The sequence below is a fragment of the Lithobates pipiens genome, unplaced genomic scaffold (assembly GCF_037356315.1).
Source record: "Lithobates pipiens isolate NorthernLeopardFrog02 unplaced genomic scaffold, aLitPip1_a1.2 Scaffold_10, whole genome shotgun sequence".
NCBI lineage: Eukaryota > Metazoa > Chordata > Amphibia > Anura > Ranidae > Lithobates > Lithobates pipiens.
This window is the reverse complement of record NW_027507686.1, coordinates 232,222,946-232,248,956: the sequence shown is the minus strand read 5'-3', so window position 1 is coordinate 232,248,956 and position 26,011 is coordinate 232,222,946. Positions and strand designations below refer to the sequence as shown.

At 43.3% G+C, this 26,011-nt stretch overlaps 1 protein-coding gene across 6 annotated transcripts in view; it reads right to left on the bottom strand.

Moving 5' to 3' along the window:
• Positions 1–26,011, bottom strand: part of TRIM44 (tripartite motif containing 44) — a 175,599-nt gene that overhangs the window by 130,110 nt on the left and 19,478 nt on the right. For 5 of the 6 annotated variants that reach the window (XR_013263978.1, XR_013263977.1, XR_013263976.1 and 2 more), the window contains 2 exons: positions 20,673–20,912; positions 17,456–17,475 (listed from right to left, as the gene is read on the bottom strand). Coding sequence is in view for 2 of the 6 variants with exons in the window: in XM_077462992.1 (XP_077319118.1) it covers positions 17,456–17,475; positions 20,673–20,912 (260 nt within the window). In the remaining 4 variants the exon portion in view is untranslated. The remainder of the gene's footprint in view (positions 1–17,455; positions 17,476–20,672; positions 20,913–26,011) is intronic. The other variant, XR_013263980.1, reaches the window with a different exon arrangement.

Here is a 26,011-nt window from a genome sequence, read left to right as displayed (position 1 = left end):
GAATTATGAGAAGTTCCAAATACCAGTCAATATTGGCACAAAACCTTCAGGCTTCTGCTAGAAAGCTGAACATGAAGAGGAACTTTGGAACTTCGACCCAAAGCATACAACCAAATCAACAAAGAAGTGGCTTCACCAGAAGAAGATTCAAGTTTTGCAATGGCCCAGCCAGAGCCCAGACCTGAATCTGATTAAAAATCTGTGGGGTGATCTGAAGAGAGCTGTGCACAAGAAATGCCCTCACAATCGGACAGATTTGGAGTGCTTTTGTAAAGAAGAGTGGGCAAATATTGCCAATCAAGATATGCCATGCTAAGACTCATACCCAAAAAGACTGAATGCTATCATAAAATCAAAGTTTAAGGGTGTGCACACTTATGCAGCCATATTATTTTATTTTTTTTATTTTTACTTCCCTCCACCTAAAAGATTTCAGTTTGTTGTTCAAATGAGTCGTACAGTTTTTAGGTCACATTAAAAGTGGAAAAAAGTTCTGAAATTATTTATCCTTTGTTCTCATTTCTTTTTAAATCACATAAACCTGACATTTTAACAGGGGCATGTAGACTTTTTATATCCACTGTATAATTATTATATATATACATACACACACACATGCATACATACACACACATATACTGTGTGTGTATATACACACACAGTATCTCACAAATATGAGTACATCACATTTCTGTAAATAATTTATTCTATCTTTTCATGTGACAACACTGAAGAAATGACACTTTGCTACAAATGTAAAGTAGTGAGTGTACAGCTTGTATAACAGTGTAAATTTGCTGTCCCCTCAAAATAACAACACGCAGCCATTAATGTCTAAACCGCTGGCAACAAAAGCAAGTACACACCCAAGTGAAAATGTCCAAATTGGGCCCCCTGGTGACATGTGACTCGTAAGTGTTACAAGGTCTCGGTTGTTAATGAGGAGCAGGTGTGTTAAATTTGGTGTTATCGCTCTCACTCTCTCATACTGGTCACTGGAAGTTCAACATGGCACCTCATGGCAAAGAACAGGTCTGAAAAAAATAATTGTTGCTCTATATAAAGATGGCCTAGGCTATAAGAAGATTGCCGAGTCCCTGAAACTGAGCTGCAGCACGGTGGCCAAGACCATACAGTAGTTTAACAGGACAGGTTCCACACAGAACAGGCCTCGCCATGGTCGACCAAAGAAGTTGAGTGCACGCGATAAGCGTCATATCCAGAGGTTGTCTTTGGGAAATAGACGTATGAGTGCTGCCAGCATTGCTGCAGAGGTTGAAGGGGTGTGGGGGTCAGCCTGCCAGCGCTCAGACCATACGCTGCACACTGCATCAAATTGGTCTGCATGGCTGTCATCCCAGAAGGAAGCCTCTTCTAAAGATGATGCACAAGAGAGCTGGCAAACAGTTTGCTGAAGACAAGCAGACTAAGGACATGAATTACTGGAACCATGTCCTGTGGTCTGATGAGACCAAGATAAACTTATTTGGTTCAGATGGTGTCAAGCATGTGTGGCGGCAACCAGGTGAGGAGTACAAAGACAAGTGTGTCTTGCCTACAGTCAAGTATGGTGGTGGGAGTGTCATGGTCTGGGGCTGCATGAGTGCTGCCGGCACTGGGGAGCTACAGTTCATTGAGGGAACCATGAATGACAACATGTACTGTGACATACTGAAGCATAGCATGATCCCCTCCCTTCGGAGACTGGGCCGCAAGGCAGTATTCCAACATGATAACCCCAAAAAAACCTCCAAGATGACCACTGCCTTGCTAAAGAAGCTGAGAGTAAAGGTGATGGACTGGCCAAGCATGTCTCCAGACCTAAACCCTATTGAGCATCTGTGGGGCATCCTCAAACGGAAGGTGGAGGAGCGCAAGGTCTCCAACATCCACCAGCTCCAGGATGTCGTCATGGAGGAGTGGAAGAGGACTCCGGTGGCAACCTGTGAAGCTCTGGTGAACTCCATGCCCAAGAGGGTTAAGGCAGTGCTGGAAAATAATGGTGGCCACACAAAATATTGACACTTTGGGCCCAATTTGGACATTTTCACTTAGGGGTGTACTCACTTTTGTTTCCAGCGGTTTAGACATTAAGACCTCTTTCACACTGGGGCGGTTTTCAGGCACTTTAGCGCTAGAAATAGTCTCTACAAAAAGCCCCTGAAAACCGCTTCCCATTCATTCCAGTGTTTCTTTTCACACTGGTGCGGTGCGCTTGCGGGACTTACCGAAAAGTCCTGCAAGCAACATCTTGGGGGTGGGTTGGAAGCGCTATATTAAGCTCTCCCAAAATGCCCTGCCCATTGGAATGAATGGACAGCGCTGCAGAACTGGAGTTTTTAAGCCTTTTTCTGGGTTAAAAGCACCTGCTAGCAGCCGAAAATCGCTTTAGCGCTAACGGTCAGCACTTTCAGCGTGAAAGCCGCCTAATGGTGTTGAGTTATCTTGTTATTTATAAATCATGTATAATAATAATAATTTTGAGGGAACGGCAAATGTATGCCATTATACAAGCTGTACACTCACTACTTTACATTGTAGCAAAGTGCCATTTCTTCCGTGTTGTCACATGAAAAGATAGAATAAAATATTTACAAAAATGTGAGGGGTATACTTACTTTTGTGAGATAGTGTAAATATTCACACACACAGTTTATGCATTACATTTTAATATTTTTAATTTATTCTTTAAAATTTCAAATGATGCAGTATATATACACATTGTGTTTATTTTTTTATTTCAATAGTTGTTTGTTTTTTTTATGGGGCCGTGGTTTGCGCAGTGTAAGGGGACTGGAAATAAAATCATCTAAGGACTAAAAAGTTCCCTGCAAGAATTAAACAAATACATTTTGCCTCTACTAAGGGCCGGTTCACACTGCGGGCGATGCGAGGCGACACGACTTGCCTTGCCGCGATCTTACAAGTTGCCCCCGTTCTGTACAATGGAACCGTTCTGAGAGGAGCGTCTCGAGTCGAAAAAAGGTTCCTGTACTACTTTTGGGCGACCTCGGGGCGACTTGCATTGACTTCTATACAGAAGTCATTTGCAAGTCGCCGCTGAGGTCGCGGCAGGTCGCGGCGAGGCAAGTCGGTGTCGCCTCGCACCGCCCGCAGTGTGAACCGGCCCTAAGGATAATCCAAAGGATGACAACAAAAAATACATATAACCATTATGCCGTGTACACGCGGTCGGACTTTCCAGCAGAAAAAGCAGAAAAAGTCAGACGGAATCATTTAATCGGATATTCCGATCGTGTGTGGGCTTCAGCTGACTTTTATTTTTTTCGATAATTCTGACGGACCTACAAATAGAAGATGTTTTAAATCTTTCTGAAAAAACAAAAAATATAGAAAATATTAAAAACATTAAGGCCAGAAAAAAATGTCTTCTAAGGTGCCAAAGAAGGTGGTGCGATCCTGTTTTAAATGCTTTTAATATTGTTTTTTCTTTTAAGTCTGGTATTATATATTTTTCATATTTTCCTTATCATTTTCAGTATTTGTTTACAGCTTTTAATTTAATTTTTTTGCATATAAAATGATATTGTCGAATAAGCTTAAGACATCATTGTGGAAATGAATGGTTATGTGTAGTTTTTGGTGTCATATTTTGGATTATTATTATGAAATAATAAAATAAAATAATTATTATTATTAAATAGGGGCACATTCGGTTTATTTATATCCCAATTTATATCCCAATATTTTTTTAGAATTCCAATTTATTGTAACATTGTTAAAAAAAAAACCCTCTTGGGTTTGGTTCTGAATATCAGCCCCCCAGGACTACTGAAGCACCCCCTCCGAAGCCTTATAAGCCCCCGTACACACGGTCGGACATTCTGCCAACCAAATCCGTCGGATTTTGTCCATCGGATTGTGTCCGAAACTGTTGCATACACACGGTCGGACAAAGTTGTTGAAAAATCCGATCTTTCAGAACGTGATGACGTAATTTCGTTACGATGGGACTATGTTCACACTAGTAGCCAATAGCTTTGATGTACAAATTTGATCTGAGCATGCGTGGCACTTTGTCCGATCAAAATTCTCTACACATGATCGGAGTATGTCCTATCGAACAATTTGGAAAATTGGGTCCGACGGATATTCCGACTGAAACAGTACGATGCAGACCACACACAGTCGGATTATCCGACAACACGGTCCGATAGGACACATTCCGACGGATTCTCCGACCGTGTGTACAAGGGCTAAAACATTGCTTCAGCGGTCCACATAAGAACCTCATAAGTCTTAATACTTGTTAATTCTCATGTGTTCTTTGTTGCATAAAATACAAATGGAATTTGTCTCGTCATCAAGATGTTAAACTTGACGTTGCAATAAATTACTTTCCAGCGTAGGATGTACAGTCTTATTTGCATAAAATATCTCCGATGTCTTTAATTAACTTCATAAAAAATTTATGGCAGATGCCGCTAGTTTGGCCGACACCAGCCTACAACAGGATGGGACGGTTTAATCTTAATTTAGCTCCTACGGAGGTGGAAACGTTAAGGTCAGAAACACTAAATCCATCACTACACTTAATATAAAACCTTAATATAACAATCCCCAGCCCTGACCATGATTAATCCCATCTATCTCTCCTCTGGCCCTGACAAGGCGACACCAGACTGGAGGACAGATAAAACCATGATGCCCAACAAGCTGGTGGCCTTAAAGGGAACGCACTCTATACATGATGGGTATCCATTGATATTAAGGATACATTTACCTTGCTATGCTGTATATTACATGAACATCAATGTTTAATTCATTTTACTTGCTTGCTGATCTATATTTTCATGCACCAAAACACATCAAAAAATGTGCATGAACTTTTTTTTTCCCCTGAAAGGCACACCACAATGTGCCATCACGTGCATTGGGGTGCCATTAGGAGTGAATGGCAATGCAACACCACAACACCAACCGGAGTACGCCCGCAACACTAAAGGTATGAACATTGGAAACATTTTGGCATATTATATTTATCATATTATATATATTTTTTATAATATACATTTGATATTAACCACTTAAACCCCGAACCAATTTGCAGCTAAAGGACCAGGCCCCTTTTTGCAATTCGGCACTGCGTCGATTTAACCGACAATTGCGCGGTCGTGCGACGTGGCTCCCAAACAAAATTGGCGTCCTTTTTTTCCCACAAATAGAGCTTTCTTTTGGTGGTATTTGATCACCTCTGCGTTTTTTATTTTTTGTGCTATAAACAAAAATAGAGCGACAATTTTGAAAAAAATATTATATATATAATATATAATCCTTAAGCGGTCCTTAAGCGGTTAATTAAATATTTATTACAAGTATTTACGCATGTAGTATTCCCTGTTACCTTGGCATGCTTCTGTACCATGGAGGGACAACTCATCAGTAACATATGACAGGTAGTACAGAGCCGTTGTAGGTGTAAAGAATGTGAATATGTATTAGGATGATTCAACAGAACCTGTATCCCCTTATATCAGGTGTCCCTACCAGAGTCCCTCCTTACAACTGGAGTCCATCTTTGCCCATACATCGGGGTTCCTATAAGAGTCCCCCCCCCCCCCCTTACATCAGGTGTCCTCATCAGCATGCTCCTTACATAAAATTTTTACATCAGAGTGCACCTTTACGTCTATTCCCCTCCTCAAAGTCCCCCCATATATCGACTGTCCCCAACAGAGTGCATCCTTACGCCAACTGTCCCCATCAGAGTGCCCTCATACCTCAACTATCCTCATCAGAGTCCCCCCATACATCAACCGTCCTTATCAGAGTGCTCCTTTACATCAGCTGTACATGTAGGAAATCAACTGTCTCCATCAGAGTGTCCCCTTACATCAAATGTCCCCATCATAATACCCCCTTACATCACCTGTCCCCATTAGAGTACTTCCTTTACATCAACTGTCCTTATCAGAGTGCTCCTTTACATCAACTGTACATATAGGAAATCAACTGCCCCATCAGAATACCCCCTTACATCAACTGTCCCCATGAGAGTGCCCCGTTACATCAACTGTCCCCATCAGTGTCCTCATACATCAACTGTCCCCATCAGAGTCCTCCATATATCAACTGTCCCCATCAGAGTCCCCCATATATCAACTGTCCCCATCAGTGCCCTCATACATCAACTGTCCCCATCAGAGTCCTCCATACATCAACTGTCCCCATCAGAGTCAAACCATACATCAACTGTCCCCATCAGAGTCAAACCATACATCAACTGTCCCCATCAGAGTCAAACCATACATCAACTGTCCCAATCAGAGTCAAACCATACATCAACTGTCCCAATCAGAGTCAAACCATACATCAACTGTCCCAATCAGAGTCCTCCATACATCAACTGTCCCCATCAGAGGCCTCCATACATCAACTGTCCCCATCAGAGGCCTCCATACATCAACTGTCCCCATCAGAGTCAAACCATACATCAACTGTCCCCATCAGAGTCAAACCATACATCAACTGTCCCCATCAGAGTCAAACCATACATCAACTGTCCCAATCAGAGTCAAACCATACATCAACTGTCCCAATCAGAGTCAAACCATACATCAACTGTCCCAATCAGAGGCCTCCATACATCAACTGTCCCCATCAGAGGCCTCCATACATCAACTGTCCCCATCAGAGGCCTCCATACATCAACTGTCCCCATCAGAGGCCTCCATACATCAACTGTCCCCATCAGAGTCAAACCATACATCAACTGTCCCAATCAGAAAATCCCCTTACATCCCCTGCCCCCATTAGAATACTCCCTTTACATCAACTGTCCCTATCAGAATCCCCACCCCTTACATCACCTGTCCCCATCAGAGGAAGGGGCCATCCCCAAACTGTTATGACAAAGTTGGGAGCATGAAATTGTCCAAAATGTCTTGGCCTGCGGATGCCTTAAGAAGTCCCATTACTGGAACTAAGGGGCCAAGCCCAACCCCTGAAAAACAACCCCACACCATAATCCCCCCTCCGCCAAATGATTTGGACCAGTGCACAAAGCAAGGTCCATAAAGACATGGATGAGCAAGTTTGGGGTGATGGAACAACATCAGTGCCTGACCTCACAAATCAGCTTCTGGAAGAATGGTCAAACTTTCCTATAGACACACTCCTAAACCTTGTAGACGGCCTTCCCAGAAGAGTTGAAGCTGTTATAGCTGCCAAGGGTGGGCCAACGCAATATTGAACCCTACGGACTAAGACTGGTATGCCATTAAAGTTCATGTGTGTGTAAAGGCAGGCGTACCAATACTTTTGGTAATATAGCGTTCATACACACACTAGGGCCGATTTAAACAGGAGCTAATTAACCAACTAGCAGGTCTTTGGAGGGTGAGAAGAAACACATGCAGACTCCATGTAGATATCGTCATTGTTCGGATTTGGAACCGAGGATCCCAGGGCTGCAAGGCATCATTCATTTATTTCTTTATGTATACAGCCCTTTATAAATTGATTTATTTAGGGTGGCAGATTATTATTTTTTTATGACAAACTTTCCTAAAACATTTAATCATTGTTTAGCACAAACTATTTGTTGTTAAGGAATGGTTGCTAACTACGAGATCAGGGGTTAATAAACGCAGATTGAGCGTTCCATCCTGACAGGCTGCGGAATCGGGTCACATGTTCCTCACACACATATGTCTAGTGACAGCGCCGGCTGCCTTATCCCTGTGGCCTTCTCTGTACTTGTGGTTATCAGAATCATCCCCAGCTTGTAAGACCGTGACATGACATGTCAGACGATGCCGGAGCCACTTCACCATGTGCTTGTTCTAGATCTGTAATCACACGTCAACATTCCTCTCACTCAGGCCTGCCAGTCAGCAAAAGGAGAATAATTAAAGCATATTGAAGCCCAAGAACAAAACTGCAATATATTGCTGCATACCTGTAGGCCAGTAGTCTTCAAACTGAGGCCCTTTGATTGCTTTATCCAACCCTTGGTATCCTATTCCATCCACTGACACCAATGATGTGGCACAATTCCCCTCACTGGCACCAAGGATGGGGCACAATTCCCCTCACTGGCACCAAGGATGGGGCACAATTCCTCTCACTGGCACCAAGGATGGGGCACAATTCCTCTCACTGGCACCAAGGATGGGGCACAATTCCCCTCACTGGCACCAAGGATGGGGCACAATTCCCCTCACTGGCACCAACGATGGGGCAGAATTCCCCTCACTGGCACCAACGATGGGGCAGAATTCCCCTCACTGGCACCAACGATGGGGCAGAATTCCCCTCACTGGCACCATCGATGGGGCAGAATTCCCCTCACTGGCACCAACGATTGGGCAGAATTCCCCTCACTGGCACCAATGATGGGGCAGAATTGACGTGATGCGACGCTGGTTTGTTTACAAGCGATCGCTCCGTCATTTGATCACGCGCTATCAGCGGCCGTTTACCGTGATCCTCCGGACCCAGCGGTCACAGATGTTCCCCGGAGCAAGATTCTGGGAGGACGTCCACCCAGAAAAACATGACCATGCTGTAGCCATCTTTGTCTGTAAGTGGTTAAAGAGGAAGTAACCTTCCTTCTAATGTTTGTACCTATAGGTAGTGTAAATATCTCCTAAACGTGTTTAGGAGATATTTACTGTATACTGCGCTGATGACATAATCGGCGCACGCGCTCTGAGGGAACGGCCGTCCGTGCCGTTTCTTCAGAGCCTTGTGCCGTGACCGGTGGCTGCGGGAGTGACGTCACGCGGCTCCGGGCCAGCCACACAGACAGAGTCTGCGGATCCGGAAAGGAAGACGGGGGCGAAGATGGATGTGGCCTCCACCGGGGACGACGAGGGCTTCGTTTGTAGGCAAGTTTCACATAATGTGCTAGTATGCACTGCATACTAGCACATTATGTCTTTGAGGGTCACAAAAAAAAAAAAAAAAAAGAAGAAGGAGGAAGTGGCAGTGTTTACTTCCTCCTTAAATTCCTTACTATTTTACATTTGAAGATTCGGATACATTCAAATTTCCGAATAAATTTCCAAATTTTAATTCGGGAACAAAACTAACCGCACTTCTCTTTTTCCTACAATGAAAAGTATCTAACAAAATTCTTCTATTGTATACCCAGCTTTAGGCGTGTATTATGTGTCTAATTGATTCAGTTTGGTCAATGCCCGTCTAAACTTTTTCCAATAAGGAAGGAACGTTCTAAATGGCCACCATGAGAATTGTATTTTTTCGGAGTGTGAAGCCAGGAAGGAGTTAAGGCGAGCTGCTTCTGAATATAGCAAGGAGAGATTTGGTGTGGGATCACCATGTTAGGCTTTGTGTATTCTGCCTTGGCCAAGGCCCAGTTGCTGGACTACAAATATAGCCACGGATCCCGGTGTTAGAGACAAGAAGAGATCAGCGGCTCCTCGTTCTCCTTTCTGTCGCCTGAACGTGCAAAGAGCCACTTTAGAGCCTGGAATTCCTCCATCTCTGTAAACATCGGCTTTTGGGATGCCGGATTTACTGCTAATAAGGAAAACCTGTCAGCAGACGTCAAATTAAAGAGCCGTCACAGCCGGCAAAACTCGATTAAAGGCTTCCCATACCCAATAAACATGTTGAAGGCTGAAATAGGCAGAAATAATTAAAGAACATATTCCGCCTCAAAAATATTCAAAGAGCACCGCGATAAATATAGAAGGTCACTTCACACCGCAAGAGTTATTTTATAATGATCTGTTATTCATGTTAAAGGAGATGTGTATCCAAACACCACAATCTTATTGGCTTAACGGTTAGGACGTCTGCCGTGCAGCGCCGGAGGTCCTCGGTTCAATGGCAATCGGGCCAAAAAAATTGGCTGTGTCCAGATACGCGGTCACATGATTAGCGCTATAAAAAAGTGACACCAAAGCAACCGTTGCGACTTGCCGTGCGATTGAACAGTTCCAAATTGCAGAAGAAGTCGCACCCCATTGCCAGCGATGAACCGATTCATGTCACAGCGATTATGAAGAAGGTTCCGGCACTTTTTTTTTCATTGCAACTTATATAGACTTCTGTTAAATGAAGTTGCAATGAAATCGGAAGTGCAAATCGCACTGATGTACAGCTTTGAAACTGCACTGAAGCAGCGCAATTTCAAAGCCACACTGCTGTGAATGGGGGCTTAAGCCCAGTACACACGATCAGAAATCCCACCAGCAAAAGTCCGATGAGAGATTTTGGTCGGAAATTCCGACCATGTGTATGCTCCATCTGACTTTTGCTGGCGGAATTTCCGCAAGTAAGAGATTGAGAGCAGGTTCTCTATTTTTCCGACGGAAAAAGTTCTGATCGGAAATTCCGATCGTCTGGAGCAAGTCCGACTTGCAAAATTCCTACGCATGCTCGGAAACAATTTGACGCATGCTCAGAAGCATTGAACTTAATTTTCTCGGCTCGTCGTAGTGTTGTACGTCACCGCGTTCTCAGCGGTCGAAAGTTCCGAGAACTTTTGTGTGAACGTGTGTACGCAAGACAGCTTGAGCGGAATTCCGTCCGAAAAAAAACATCCAAGATTTTTCTGATGAAAACTCAGATCGTGTATAAGGCTAAGTCAAACCTCGCTCCAAAAGCAGGCGTTTTATGAGCGTTTTTAAAGCTCCGCGAACACCTGTTAAAATTGTGTGCATTGCAGCGCCCAGTGTTGTTCACATGCTTGTGCATGCATTCACACATAGGCATTTTGAATCGCGGGCAGAATAACCAGGTGTGAATGACAACTCGCACATTTCAGATGCCATTCATTTGAATAGCACCTAAAAAACACGGTGCGGTTCTGGTGCGATAAATCACTCCGCAAACTGCATCGCTTGAAACTTGTCGCCCCAAACAAGTTCAGCAGCTTCTTTTGGGCGCCATTGCTTCAAGTGATGTGGTTGGTTGTGATTTATGTTGTGGCAGAACTACACCGTGTTTTTAGGTGCCATGGCATCTGAAATGTGCTTTGTGCGATTTACTATTCACACCTGGGCTTTTTAACCACTTAAGGACCAGAAGGATTTGCCCCCTTAATGACCAGCCCATTATGATACGGCACTGCGTCGTTTTTAATTGACAATTGCGCGGTTGTGCAACGTTGTACCCAAACACAATTTCTGTCCTTTTTTTCCCCACAAATAGAGTCTTCTTTTGGTGGTATTTGATCACCTCTGCGTTTTTTTTGCGCTATAAAACAAAAAAAGTGACAATTATGAAAAAAAATAACAAAAAACGCTGTGACATCAAACGCAGCCACTGTGCCCATCAATTGCTGCCACTGTGCCATCAAACTTAGCCACTGTGCCTATCAATCGCCACCACTGTGCCAAACGCAGCCACTGTGCCTATCAATTGCCGCCACTGTGCCATCAAACGCAGCCACTATGCCATCAAACACAGCCACTGTGCCCATCAATTACCGCCACTGTGCCAAACACAGCCACTGTGCCCATCAATTACCGCCACTGTGCCAAACACAGCCACTGTGCCCATCAAACGCAGCCACTGTGCCCCATCAAATACTCCCACTGTGCCCCATCAAATACTCCCACTGTGCCCCATCAAATACTCCCACTGTGCCCTTTCTCGGTGGGACAGCTCCTCGAAGTCTTCTACCGTCTTCTCTTTCCGTCCTCTGCTATGATTGGACACCTGATAGGCATCCAATCACAGCGCCTGACGTTTCAGCCAGTCAGGTGACGGGTAACAGATCCAAGCACCTGATTGGCGGAGAGGCCGTTTAGTGTTAGGAAAGTGAATATTCATTTGCTTTTCTAACACAGCTGAGTGACCTGCAAGCAGGTCACCTTTTTGATGTCTATTAGAGTCTATGGCTCTAATCAGGTGCTTCAAAAACACCCCCCCACCCCATGAATCTATCTATTGGTGCTAGAGGGGGAGGCAGGAGAGAGGGGGCAGTGCCCGTGCCTCCTTATGGATGCACTACCATTGATGGGTGCTCAAATTTCTTTGCACGTTTAAGGCCTGGTTCACATCTATGCAGGTTGCAGTTTACATATTGCAAGTGCATTTTGCAATTTTTAATACATGTTTTTGATCCATTGAAGTCTATGGAACCAGAAAAAAAGTCCCTGGCCCTTTCCATAAAATGCACAGATGTGAACATCACCTGTAGGAAACCATGTTAAATGGACTGGAGTGTGTTTCTGCAAACAGAAAAAGCACAAAAAAAAAAAAATTGCATAGATGTGCTCTGAGCAGCTGATTTTAATCCGGCTCATTCATCTACAGAGAGCGGATGATTCACGGCAGGGAATCAAGCTTACAAAGGGTTAAGACGCGGCCAGGCCAGATTACGGCTGGTTAGGTGATTGGGTGACTACAGCTGGGGCGTGGCCTCCCGGGGTATTTAGGTCATCATGGGGCTCTTCCTTTGGTGACAGAAGAGTGAGCGCTCGCCCTCCCTGGTCTCCTCGATGACAATGTGTTGTTCTGCGTTCACGTTCCATCGTACGGACCTTCCATATGAGGTTTCCTCTCTGGGGGTTTTTATGTGAACTTCCTACAAAGCCAGAACTCTGAGGAGGAGAATATAGATAGCAAAGTTATCAGAATTTTCCAGATTTGTATAGGGCGTTCACATGGAACTTCCAAAACTTGTACAATAGCATGTGAATGCAGACTGTGTGTTGGAGGATCCAAGCTTTCCAGATCTGATCAGGGTCACCTACCTGCCCAGCAGATCCCAATAATGGTCTTATGCATTGAAAGGCGCTATAACTCGGATCGGGAAATCTATGGAGTTGTCTAATTATTTTTATTTTTTTTGCAATTAGAGCCATAGATGACCCCCCCCCCCCCCCGGGGGCCTGCATTATTTCTACCTATATATAACCTGATCTTAAAGTGTTACTAAACCCAGGGCCCTGCATTCACTATGTCTGGTCTCCCACAGTATGCAATTATTTTAGTAAACATAAACTGCACAGTGGTGTAGTGGTTAGCACTCTTGCCTAGTGGTAAAAAGGGTCACTGGTTCAAATCCCAACCGCAAAAACTACCACTACCTGCCTGGAGTTTGCATGTTCTCCCTGTGCCTGCGTTGGTTTCTTCCGGGTACTTCGGTTTACTCCCACACTCTAAAGACATGCTGGTAGGTTAACTGGCTTCTGTTGAAAATTGGCCCTAGTATATGAATGGGGGTCTTGGATTGTGGGCTCCTTGAGGGTAGGGACCAATGTGAGTGTGCGATGTACAGGGATGGCGACAATAGTAGTCACACACCCAACTGAATGGACTGGCGTCTTTATTCAAACTTACTATGTACACTGATAAATACCTTTTCTCATCAGCAGTATATAGCAGTCCTGTGACTTCCATCAGTGTGCAGTAAAGTTTGTAGAAGGAGCTCTCATACTGCACCGAGCTGGCCTATCAGGATCCAGGACCCCTGACCCTCTGTCTAGACAGTGCTGATTGGCCCTGTGCAGGGCCATCTTTAATATTAATTGGACCCAGGGCATACATTTTCTTGCCCCCCCCCCCCCCAATCCACTTATCAACTATTTGTGGGCAGCACGGTCTGAAGGGGAAGCTGCTTTGGGCCCCACAACAATGACGGGGCCCAGGGCAGCTGCCCCTTTTGTCCTCGGTTAAAGACGGCCCTGGCCCTGTGCTGATCACATACATCCTCCCAAGAAAAAAACAAAAAAAACTCTCTAGCAATACACACCAGACTGAGCATGTGCAGCCTGACCCCAAAGGCTCTTATCTGGAGTCAGTGGAAGAAGTGGAGATCAGAGAAGACAGGATCAAACAGCCTTTTCACACGATGCAGAGGATTAACCCTTTCAAACCATGAGTATAGCGAGTATGACAAGAATGCTTTACTGCATAAACAGACTGATTTTACTGTTGTGCGTTTGGTAACACTTTAAAGATAACCTCCAGCCTTCCCTTCAGTCTTGCACAGTTGTACCGGCTCTTCTTCCGCACTGAAATGGCTCACTCTGATTTCACTGCACACTGTGAGCTTCTCACAATGTGCATTAGAAGCTGCAGCAAGTCTAATAGAGCCCACCTCATTTCCTGGCTGGAGGATGTCCAGCATTATCTAGCTCTTTTCATTCCCAGCCTGACTGTCCCTGGCCCCGCTCCTTTCATTTATTGGATTTCAGTTCTTTCAATCATGGAGGCTTAGCATTACATAGGGTGTTATATAGGGTCAGGGCCACTGATAAGGCATTACAACCGGTCCTGATGTATTGGGCCCAGGTCCCATCAGCTAAACAGGGGGGGCCCAGGACAGCCTTATTGTTCGTTTCTGCCAAAATGAATAAATGGATTGTACTAGACCACACCCCCACTCCTAACTGCTTACCATGGCTTCAATTACATTTCTCTAGGTCCCAATTAGCAGTGACAGCTGCTCCATTAGGGGCACAGGGGTGCCGCCCCCCTAATCTCCATGCGCCCCCATACCTCCCAACATTTTGAGATGGGAATGAGGGACACCTCCTAGCAAATGTATGTAGGCATAGGACACGCCCCCTGCCACACCCCCTTAAAAGGAGAAATAACTCCAAAAAAAATTAAATCCACAAGTGCTTTTTTTTTTGTTTCTACCACTACTATTCCTTTTTGTTGGCTTTTAAAATGTACAAAATGCATCAATTTAGAAATGGGATGAAAGGTTTAGCTCTGAGAAACACTTTTTCAAAGATAAAAAGTGCATTTTATATACATCTATATAGATCAGACCAAAATGAGGGACAAATGAGGAGGAAAGAGGGACATTGCTCCAAATCAGGGACAGTCCCTCGAAATCAGGGACATTTGGGAGCAATACAGGGCTCCAGACAGTGCTGCTTTTCCTCTGCAGCCCTGGGGGTAGGTGGGGTGTAGGCATGTTCAGATGGGGAGAAAATAGGAAAATCCCAAAGACTGTGCACCCTGGACAAATAGCAAAATACAAATACTACTACTACTAATAATAATAATAAAAAAATAAAAAATTATATATATATATATATATATATATATATATATATATATTATAATATAACAAGCACCCAAAGTCGAAGTGAAATAAGAAATAACAATATTTATATATGGTACGGTATGGAAATTTGTGTAAGTCCATAAACCACCACCAGATATCTCCAATCGAGTGATGTGAAAATGTTCCTTATGATTTGAAGAATAGATAAAGTGCCGTCTTCCACCGGTTAATGAACAAATATCCTACTCACCAAATTAATACAACACCCCTTAAAAGGTAGTAAAATAAGGCTTAATATCACAAAACTGAATCCCCCAAATCGGTGGACCAGCCAATGAAATAATGGTTCATAAATCAAACAGAGACGAGAGAACCCCTCATGGTGTTTCCATAAAAACATATACACTTACAGTTAGGTAAACATCGGATATCCCATAGACACAGGCAGGCATGCCAATTGCCTGCCACCTGCGTTCCAAAAGAGAAAGCGGAAGTGACGTGTCATGCACCAACGTCTTGACGCGTTTCGTCAGTAACATCTGAAGTCATCAGGGGTTGTATTTGGAGGGGGGCCCCCCCATTAAGCAGACTGTATGGAGCCCCATGATTTCTAACAGCGGCCCTGCATAGGGTGGTCTGCATGCAAATACATTCTGCCTAGGAATGCCCACTCCTCCAGACCGATATACACCCCTGAGAATGGGGGGGGGGGGAAGAGTTCTGCATTACAGACTTCTACTGCATGTGTATTTCTCTATTTTGCTCAGACATTCCCCTTTTCTTCCCTACAGGTGTATAATCCTGGTATAAAGTGGATGAATACATATAAAACCCACCGCTCATCTATACCGCACAGCACACATTACAAGCCACATAACCATATGGTTTAATAGAACATTCTTTAAACATTGTGAAAGTGACAGGCCGCTGATTAAAGGTGGATGTACTGGAAGGGGGTATATTGTATTTATACATGGCTGGGTCTGGATTCCGTCACACTGACAGCTTACACAGCCTGCTAATAGCTCTAACACAAACACAAGTGCTCCTAATAAGGGGCTTATAAAATAATGACTAGGCGGCCTGCATGGAGTTTATATTTGGAATACTTTAATAAGGCGAAACAAGGAACAATGATGATGTGCAAAGAGCAGCGACAGAAAGAAAAAAAAAAAGGGGAAAAATAAAGTTTCATGGCTTAAAGCAGAAAACGGAAATATACAGTGTATTCCAGTGGTGGCCGCTCCATTAGGGAGCCCCCTGATCCATGCGCCCGGACCCTAATCTGCATGCAGGGTGCCGGATTTCAATGGGAATTTTTTCGTTTGAAGCACATGACTAGAGCTTGAGGCTCTAATTGGCTTAAAAAAAATAAAAAATAAAAAAGGGTAGGCTCAGGGAGCAGAGCATTGCACCCTGAGCCCACCCAGTTGTGTAGCATTAATATTCGCTAATGTCTTCCTGCTTCTCCTCCCGGCCAATCAGGAAACGGGTCCTGAGTCCTAAAGCCCCATACACACTATCAGTTTTTCATTCAGATTTACCAAAACCATATAATATGAGGTCAAACCTTAGGAGTTTCCATTTGCAATCAGACAGGCCCTTCCACCACATGGTTTTGGTAAACCTGAAGGAAAAACTCAGCAGAAAAACGGATAGTGTGTATGGGGCTTCAGACTCCCTGGCCAATCGGGTCTCAGGATCCATTTCCTTTTTCGGCCCGGGAGGAGAAGCAACGTCTGGTGGGTGGGAGGAGAGTGAGGGGTGGCGGTTGTGCAAGTGGGGGGGGCAGGTTTGTTTTCCGCCACCCCACCCCCCTCCCCCACACACAAAATATTGAGGACCAGCCGCCACTGATGCTGGGCTTTCCACTAAGAAAAAGCCCAGCACTATCTCTTCCCTGTTGACTCCTCCTGCAATCTAAAAATGAAGACTAGTACAGGGAGGGGAGTTAGGGTTGCCACTTTTTCTTCAAGCCAAACCTGAACACTTTAACGTTTCACAGAAAAACTTTTTTTTTTTTTTTTTAGCATACAATACTATAGAATTGTAAAACACCTGGGACACCTTTGGGAGCTCCAAAGAGAATAGAAATGTGGCGTGCATAGTGCCCCCTCACCCTCCCATCAGGCCCTGTTCTGAGCTACATTCCTGTCTGAATACTGTGTCCGGGTTTCAAGTGGACTGAAACCCGGACACATGATGCAAAACTCGAACTGTCCGGGTGAATCCCGGACAGGTGGCAACCCTAAGGGGAGTGTATTCTTCCTCTGACTCATTCAGCTCTGTCTTTGTAGCAGATTATACTGGCATTCAGATTTAGTTATAACACATGCAATGAAGGCTATTTATAGCATAGTAATAAGTCAGCAGGCTAATTAGATGACTCTTGTCCTCCACTTACAGGGGAAAATATGAAAGACTCGCAAAAAAATAAAATCTATATATATTTTTATATAAAGCAAGTCTACAGAGATTGTACAGACTTACCCTGAGTCTTCATCTGGGTTCTAGAGAGAAGAGAGAAAAAAATACTTTAAAAAGCAAATTATTTTTTGATAATAAAAGTGCATCTGTCACACATACACAATATAGGCATCCATTCTGAGAAGAAATTTTATATATATATATATATATATATACATACATACATACACACACACACACAATATATATTATATATATATATATATATATATATATATATGATTAAAGTAAAGATGGCCATACACCATACAATTTTCTTGTTCAATTTCCTTTAGATTTACCTTCAATTGTGTGGTACAAGGGCCTGTCTGATTGCACACAAATTGAAAGTGTTTAGATTTGACCTCATATTATATGGTTTTGCTAAATCTAAAGAAAATCTATAGAAGAAAATTGTATAATATATGGCCAGCATTAAGGCACACCACCCCCCATCCGCCAACATTCTTCCACCCCCCCCCCCCCTTCTTCATAGCACTGCCAATAATATGGCCGATTCCATCATTATGTAGGGATGACAGGTGCGCTTTAAAAAAAGCAGAACATGGAAATAAAGATAGAGAATAGAGCATAAGAACAGAAAATCACCAGATTGCTTTTCAAGGCAACCATTCAGGGAGTTCCTGAAAAACAAAAACAAGACACATGCCCATAGCTTAACACCCTTTCATGCCTAAGCCTTTTTCTGGCATTTGTTGCTTACAAGTTAAAATCAGTATTTTTTTGCTAGAAAATTATTTAGAACCCCCCAAACATTATAATATTATATATATATATATATATATATATATATATATATATATATATATATATATGTTTAGCAGAGACCCTAGAGAATAAAATGGCGATCGTTTCAATATTTTATGTCACACGGTATTTGCACAGAGGTCTTTCAAACGCAATTTGTTTGGAAAAAAGACTTTCAAGAATAAAAAAAAAAAAAGAAAAAACCACACACAACAGTAAAGTTAACCCGATTTTTTTGTATAATGTGAAAGATGTTGTTATGCCAAGTATATAGATACCCAAAATGCCATGCTTTGAAATTGTGCACACTCGTGGAATGGCGTCAAACTACGGTACTTAAAAATCTCCATAGATGACGCTTTAAAAATTTCTACAGGTTACCAATTTTGAGTTACAGAGGTCCTGTGCTAGAATTATTGCTCTCACTCGAACAATCATGTGTGGTTTGAACACTGTTTACATTTGAGGGTGTGACTTATGTATGCGTTTGTGTGCGCGCAAGTACACACTATAGAGCAGAAGTGGCAAACTCAATTTCTTTGCGCATCAGCATTATGGTTGTCCTCAAAGGGTTGGTTGTATCTATAAGACTAGATAAATGTATCTACTCTTTATCGTATTAAATAATTAATTTATAAGTCAATAAAATTGTGAAAAAGTTAATTATAGCATGTGTGCAAAAATAAAGTCCAAAAAGTGCCGGTGAAGTGGCACTACCCACCGTGGCACTAACACAGATTCCCCCACCACCACCACCACCCGCTGTGCTTACCTTGGATGCGGGTTGTTCATGCGTGGCAGGTAGTGTTGCCACCTGTCCAGGATTCACCCGGACAGTTCAGGTTTGGAATCATGTGTCCGGGTTTCAGACTGCCTGAAACCCGGACACATTATTTAGACTGGGCTATGGCTTCCCAGCAGGGTTGCTGCATGCAGTTGTCTAAGCTGAGAGTGTCAGGGTTCTCAGATCACCCCTTACACCAGTGTTCCCCTTTACACCAGAGGTCACAGTGTTTCCCTTTACATCAGAGTCCTCTCCATACATCAGAGTTCTCTGTGTTACCCCTTAAATCATGGTTGCCAGAGCATCCATTACTCCCCAGAGTTCTCCCTTACATCAGCGTCTGCAGAGTCCTCCCTTACAGTGAAAGGGAACTCTGCGAGTTCAGATGTAAAAGGAGAACTCTGTGGACTCTGATGTAAAGGGGGACCCTTGTTGTTAACTTCATATGATTAGAAATGTTATTTAATAGCAAAATATATCTAAAAAAACAAATTGCTGTGCGCTGCTAAAGTGTTCAGGTTTGACTTGAAGAAAAGGTGGCAACCCTAGAGGAGGGCTCGGGGAAAGCTGCTCCGGTGACTATGTCCTCTTCTGGAGCAGCTTCCATGTTATCTCCTCTCTCCTCCTCCCAGCGCTAGGCATCCAATAGAGTCGCCTGACATTTTAGCCAATCGGGAAACAGGTTTATACCTGCTTCCTGATTGGCCAGGAGGAGGATCAGTGTTGCAACGGTGAGTTTTCATTCGCTGTTGCAACACACCTGGGTGGGCTCCAGGCGCAATCCCCTGCGTCCCAAGCCCACCCTATTTTGAAGCCTATTAGAGCCTATGGCTCCAATCAGGTTCTTAAAAAGAAAAAAAAAAACCTGGGCGCTCTAATTCATATGCCCGGTGACCTGAATAGGGGGCGGCCATGATAGATTCATGAATTTATGCTATGCATGAATCTATCCACTGCATATAGGGGGTGGAAAGGAGAGGGGGGGACACCCCTAATGAATGGGCCGCCCCTGCCTGGGACACCTTTTAGGCACTCCAAAGATATAGTAATGTGGCCCATATAGTGCCCCCTCACTCTCCTGTCAGGCTCTGTTCTAAGCCACATTCCTGTCTGAATAATGTGTCCAGGTTTCAGGTGGAAACCTGAGACTTGATTAAAAACCCGGACTGTCAGGGTGAATCTCGGACAGGTGGCCACCCTAGGCGAGGGCCATATGAAATGGCTTGGTGGGCCGATTCGGCCCTTGCGTTTGATACATGTGCTATAGAAGGATTTACTTTGTTCCTATATTTAATGTCTTTGGTTTACAACCACTTTAAGCAATAGGAGGCTTTACTGTGCTCCGTACTGATTCAGTTGGAGGACATTTTTGATTCCTTTAGTCCCTTCGCACCATATCCTGTATGGTTATACATCTCGTTTTTGTTATTCTGTAACCTGGCCCAACTGTTAGCGGCATGATAATCCTACAAGCGTATTTTTAAATTTTTTATTTTAAATGACATTGAGATAATGTATTGTGGCCTGTTGTGGAGTAAGCGGAGTCCTTCTTTAGCATAATTCAGACAGTCAGGCTATGGGCTTGTGTAGGAGGCAGCGTTGTGTCTGTCAGCAGCATGCAGGAAGACGCACAGAGACCTGGCAGTACACCCCCGAGAGTCCCAAGAGAGCGGGGTGCACACAGATTACCTCTGGTTTCTGCATTACCAGTTGATTAAAGCTGTTGAGCTGACGTGTGATCTCCGCCATTTCCGTCATTAATTTGCCCATGTGGACGTTGAGCTCGGCGAGGACTTCGGTCACATGGGCCGAGGCCACGGCCTCCTGGAGGTCCACGAAGTGCAGGGCCTTCTTCTCCTCCTCGTTTACCAGCTGCTTCATGTGGTCAAACTCCTTCTGGATGAAGCTCTTCAGGTTGCTGCGTGTTATCTAGAAGACATAAGAATAATGACTTTATTATATATTATATTATATATTATACACCATATTTATATTACACACTATATTTATATTATATACTATATTTATATTATACACTATATTTATATTATATACTATATTTATATTATATTATACACTAGATTTATATTATATACTAAATTTATATTATACACTATATTATACACTAGATTTATATTATATTATACACTATATTTATATTATATACTATATTATACACTATATTTATATTATATACTAGATTTTTATGATATACTAGGTTTATATTATATTATATACTATATATTATATTATACACTATATTTATATTATATACTATTATATTATACACTATATTTATATTATATTATACACTATATTTATATTATATACTATATTTATATTATACAATATGTTTATATTATATTATACACTATATTTATATTATATTTATATTATATTATACACTATAATTTATATTATATTATACACTATATTTATATTATATACTATATTTATATTATATTATACTATACACTATATTTATATTATATTATATTATATACTATATTTATATTAAAAATATATACTATATTTATATTATATTATACACTATATTTATATAGTGGCAACAGTTTTCACAGCGATTTACACTACAGTTACATTACAATTCAATACAAAAACGGGGTTAAAGCAGAACTTCAGGATCTCAAATCAGCATTGATTATTTTTAACCGCTTTACCCCCTTCCTGACCAGAGCATTTTTTGCGATTCGGCCCTTGCGTCGCTTTAACTGACAATTGTGCGGCTGTGCGACGGTACACCAAAGCAAAATTGACGTCCTTTTTTTCCCCACAAATAGAGCTTTCTTTTGGTGGCATTTGATCACCTCTGCGGTTTTTATTTTTTGCGCTAAAAATAAAAAAATATTTTGAAAAAAATGCATTTCTTTTTTTTTACTTTTTGCTATAATAAATATCCCCAAAAAATATCGAATTTTTTTTTTTTAGGCCGATACATATTCTTCTGCATATTTTTGGGTAAAAAATCGCAATAAGCTTTTATCGATTGGTTTGCGCAAAAGTTATAGCGTCTGCAAAATAGGGGATAGTTTTATGGCATTTTTATTGATCATTTTTTTTTTATTAGTAATGGCGGCGATCTGCTGAACGAGGGTACCAAGGTGGGGGGGATCTGCTGAACGAGGGAACCAAGGAGCGGAGGATCTGCTAAATGAGGGAACCAAGGAGCGGAGGATCTGCTGAACGAGGGTGCCAATGAGCAGGGATCTGCTGAACGAGGGTACCAAGGAGCGGGGGGATCTGCTGAACGAGGGTACCAAGGAGCGGGGGGATCTGCTGAACGAGGGTACCAAGGAGCGGAGGATCTGCTGAACGAGGGTACCAAGGAGCGGGGGGATCTGCTGAACGAGGGTACCAAGGAGCGGAGGATCTGCTGAACGAGGGTACCAAGGAGCGAGGGATCTGCTGAACGAGTGACTGCGACATTATGGCGGACACGTTGGACAATTTTAGCACGATTTTGGGACCATTCACATTTATACAGCGATCAGCGCGATTAAAAATTCACTGATTACTGTGTAAATGTCACTGGCAGTGAAGGGGTTAACCACTAGGTGGCGCTGTAGGGGGTCAAATATGTCCTAGGGAGTGATTCTAACTGTGGCGGGGGAGGGGCTGTGTGTGACATGTTACTGACCACCACTCCCGATTACAGGGAGCGGTGATCAGTGACAGTGCCAGTAGGCAGAACTGGGAGATGCTTGTTTACATTAGCATCTCCCCGTTTTCATCCTCACTGCGAAACGATCGCGGGTATCCCTGCAGACTCGATGACCCGCAATCGCGGTCACGGAGCTCTCTGGGGCAAGCCGCCTCTTAAAGTGGTTGTAAACCCTCTTGGAACCAAAAAAAAAAAAAAAACCCTGCAAGATAAAAGGCACAATGAGCAAGTATGCATAGCATACTAACTCATCATGAATTACTTACCCGAGAACGAAGCCCCGCAGCCGTCCTCGTTTCCCCCTCCGGCCGGCGACATCTATCCCGGAGGTTACTTCCGGGTATCGCGGCTCCGGCGATATGATTGGCCAGAGCTGCGATGACGTCACTGCCGTGGGAGCCGTCGGGAACGGCACAGTACAACCGAAGCAACGGCACGTATGTGCCATTGCTTCCGTTTGCTTAAGTGCGCATGTGCCGCATGACGTCGGCACATGCAAATACAGGGATATCTCCGGCCGAGTACTTGGTAGTAGGGATGGGTGAACAGGCATTAGTTATAGCCAAACTTTGGTCGTCCGGACGTTCGGCAAACAACGAACAAACATTATGCGATGTTTGCGGCAAATTCAAAAGTCGCAGAACACCGTTAAAGTCTATGGGACACTAACATAAAAAAAAAAAAGTGCTAATTTTAAAGGCTTATATGCAAGTTATTTTCATAAAAAGTGTGTGGGGACCCGGGTCCTGCCCCAGGGGACATGTATCAATGCAAAAAGTTTTAACAACTGCCGCTTTTTCAGGAGCAGTGATTTTAATGATGCTTAAAGTGGAATAATAAAAATTAAATATTCCGTTAAATATCGTGCCTGGAGGGTGTCTACAGTATACCTGTAAAGTGGCGCAGTTTTCCCATGTTTAGAACAGTACCACAGCAAAATGACATTTCTAAAAGGAAAAAAGTAATTTAAAATTGATCGCGACTGTAATGAATTGTCGGGTCTCGGCAATATAGATAAAACTCATTGAAAAAAACAGCATGGGTTCAACCCCAGTCCTTTACCAGGCCCTTTAGGTCTGGTATGAATATTAAGGGGAACCCTGAACCAAAAATGAAAAAAAAGAAGTTGCGTGGGTGTCCCCCCAAAATCCATACCAGGCCCTTTAGGTCTGGTATGGAAATTAAGGGGAAGCCTGCGCCATTTTTTTTTTAAAGATGGCATAAGGACCCCCCCCAAGTTCCATACCAGACCCTCATCCGAGCAGGAAACCTGGCAGGCTGCAGGAAAAGAGGGGGGGCGAGAGAACGCCCCCCCCTCCTGAACTGTGCCAGGCCACATGCCCTCAACATGGGGAGGGTGCTTTGGGGTAGCGCCCCCCCCCCAAAGCACCTTGTCCCCATGCTGATGGGGACAAGGGCCTCATTCCCACAACCCTTGCCTGGTGGTTGTGGGGGGCTTATCGGAATCTGTAAGACCCCTTTAACAAGGGGACCCCCAGATCACAGCTTTACCCCCTATGTGAATTGGTAAGGTCTACTATTTCACAAAAAAAAAAAAAAAAAAAAGTGTCAAAAATAGTAAAAAAGACAAGAGACACTTTGGGACAAGTCCTTTATTAAAGACAAAAAAATTAAAACGTCCCACAATGTAGGTCATTCTCACGCCGCCTGAAAAAAAAAAGAAAAAAAAAAAAAAAAAAGCAGGGACAGGGAAGCTGGTCAGAGGTGATGGGAAGATGGATGGAGCCAAATACAGATCAATCTTAGAAGAAAACCTGTTGGAGTCTGCAAAAGACTTGAGACCCGGGGCGGAGGTTCACCTTCCAGCAGGACAACGACCCGAAACATACAGCCAGATCTACAATGGAATGGTTTAGATCTAAGAATATTCATGTGTTAGAACTGTTCAGGCAAAGTAGAGACCTAAATCCCATTGAGAATCTGTGGCTGAGACTTGAATATTGCTGTTCACAGACGCTTTCCATCCAATCTGACAGAGCTTGAGCTATTTTGCAAAGAAGAATGGGCAAAAATGTCCCTCTCTAGATGTGCAAAGCTGATAGAAACATCCCCAAAAAGACTTGCAGCTGTAATTGTAGTGAAAGCATGTTTCTCCTGTATGCATTCCAAAGCCTAATGTTCAGTTCTGAGCAGAATGTTCTTCAATAAGTCATTGTGGGGCTTACATAAGCCCCGACTCGGCACACAGTCCCTGAAGACCACCCCCTATCCCTTGCCATATGAAAGGCTCCTGCAGCCTTGAACATCAAAACCACAGAATAGAAGAATAGACCCCATCACCATATTTCTAGGTATAGTAAGTGATGGGGGAGGTCAGGAAGGTTTCCATACTCAGGAATGTATTTATTGTAGTTATCATGTTTGGTATTCCGAGAATTCCATGAAATGGGAGGACGGGTGTTCCGTCATTTATGAGAAGAGCTGCATGCTGATCACCCCCCACTACATTCCACTTCATATCCCCTAGGATACATTTCTTTGTATGGAAACTTCTTCACATCTAGATCAATGATTCTGCTTACAGCATGCAGAGTGGAACACATTATGAAGCCAAAAACTAATATTTTTCCGGACAACGTGGAGAAGAAGTACTTTTGGGGTCTGTGTCCCAGTTGAAGAGATTTCACTTCACTTCCTGATTTTGTGACACCAAGACAAGAAAATGATTGTAAATGATGTCACTATGACAGGAAGACCCAATACATTTTTTGAATTTCTCCACTTGGGAGTTTTGCACTTGAGGTTCCCTTCACACACATTATTATTATTATAATGTATGAGCAGCAATGGCAGAAAGACCTGCACCATTTGTTTTCTTTAAGAACACACATTTTAAATCTGAAATTGTATGTTCCTCAAAGCTGAACTTTAATCTGCTTATATGTTGCCTTCTCTGGATCCCCCTCTACCCCCTTATCAACATGCTATGTCTCCAATGACACCAATGATGTGGCACTATCCCCCCTTCCAAAGATACCAACGATGGGGCACTATCCCCCTCCCTCCAAAGATACCAATGATGGGGCACTATTCCCGCCCTCCCCCAATGACATGACACTACTACCCCCACTAATGATGGGGCACTCACTGTTCCTCCCAATTACAGGGCACTTTATCTCTTAATGACACCAATGATGGGGCATTATTCCTTCCAATGACACTAAGAATGTGCTGGCATCCCTCCCAAAGACACCAATGATGGGGCACGATTCCTTTCACAGATACCAATGGTGGACACTAGTCCTCCCACTGACACCAATGATGGGCGCTAGTCCTCCCACTGACACCAATGATGGGCGCTAGTCCTCCCACTGACACCAATGAT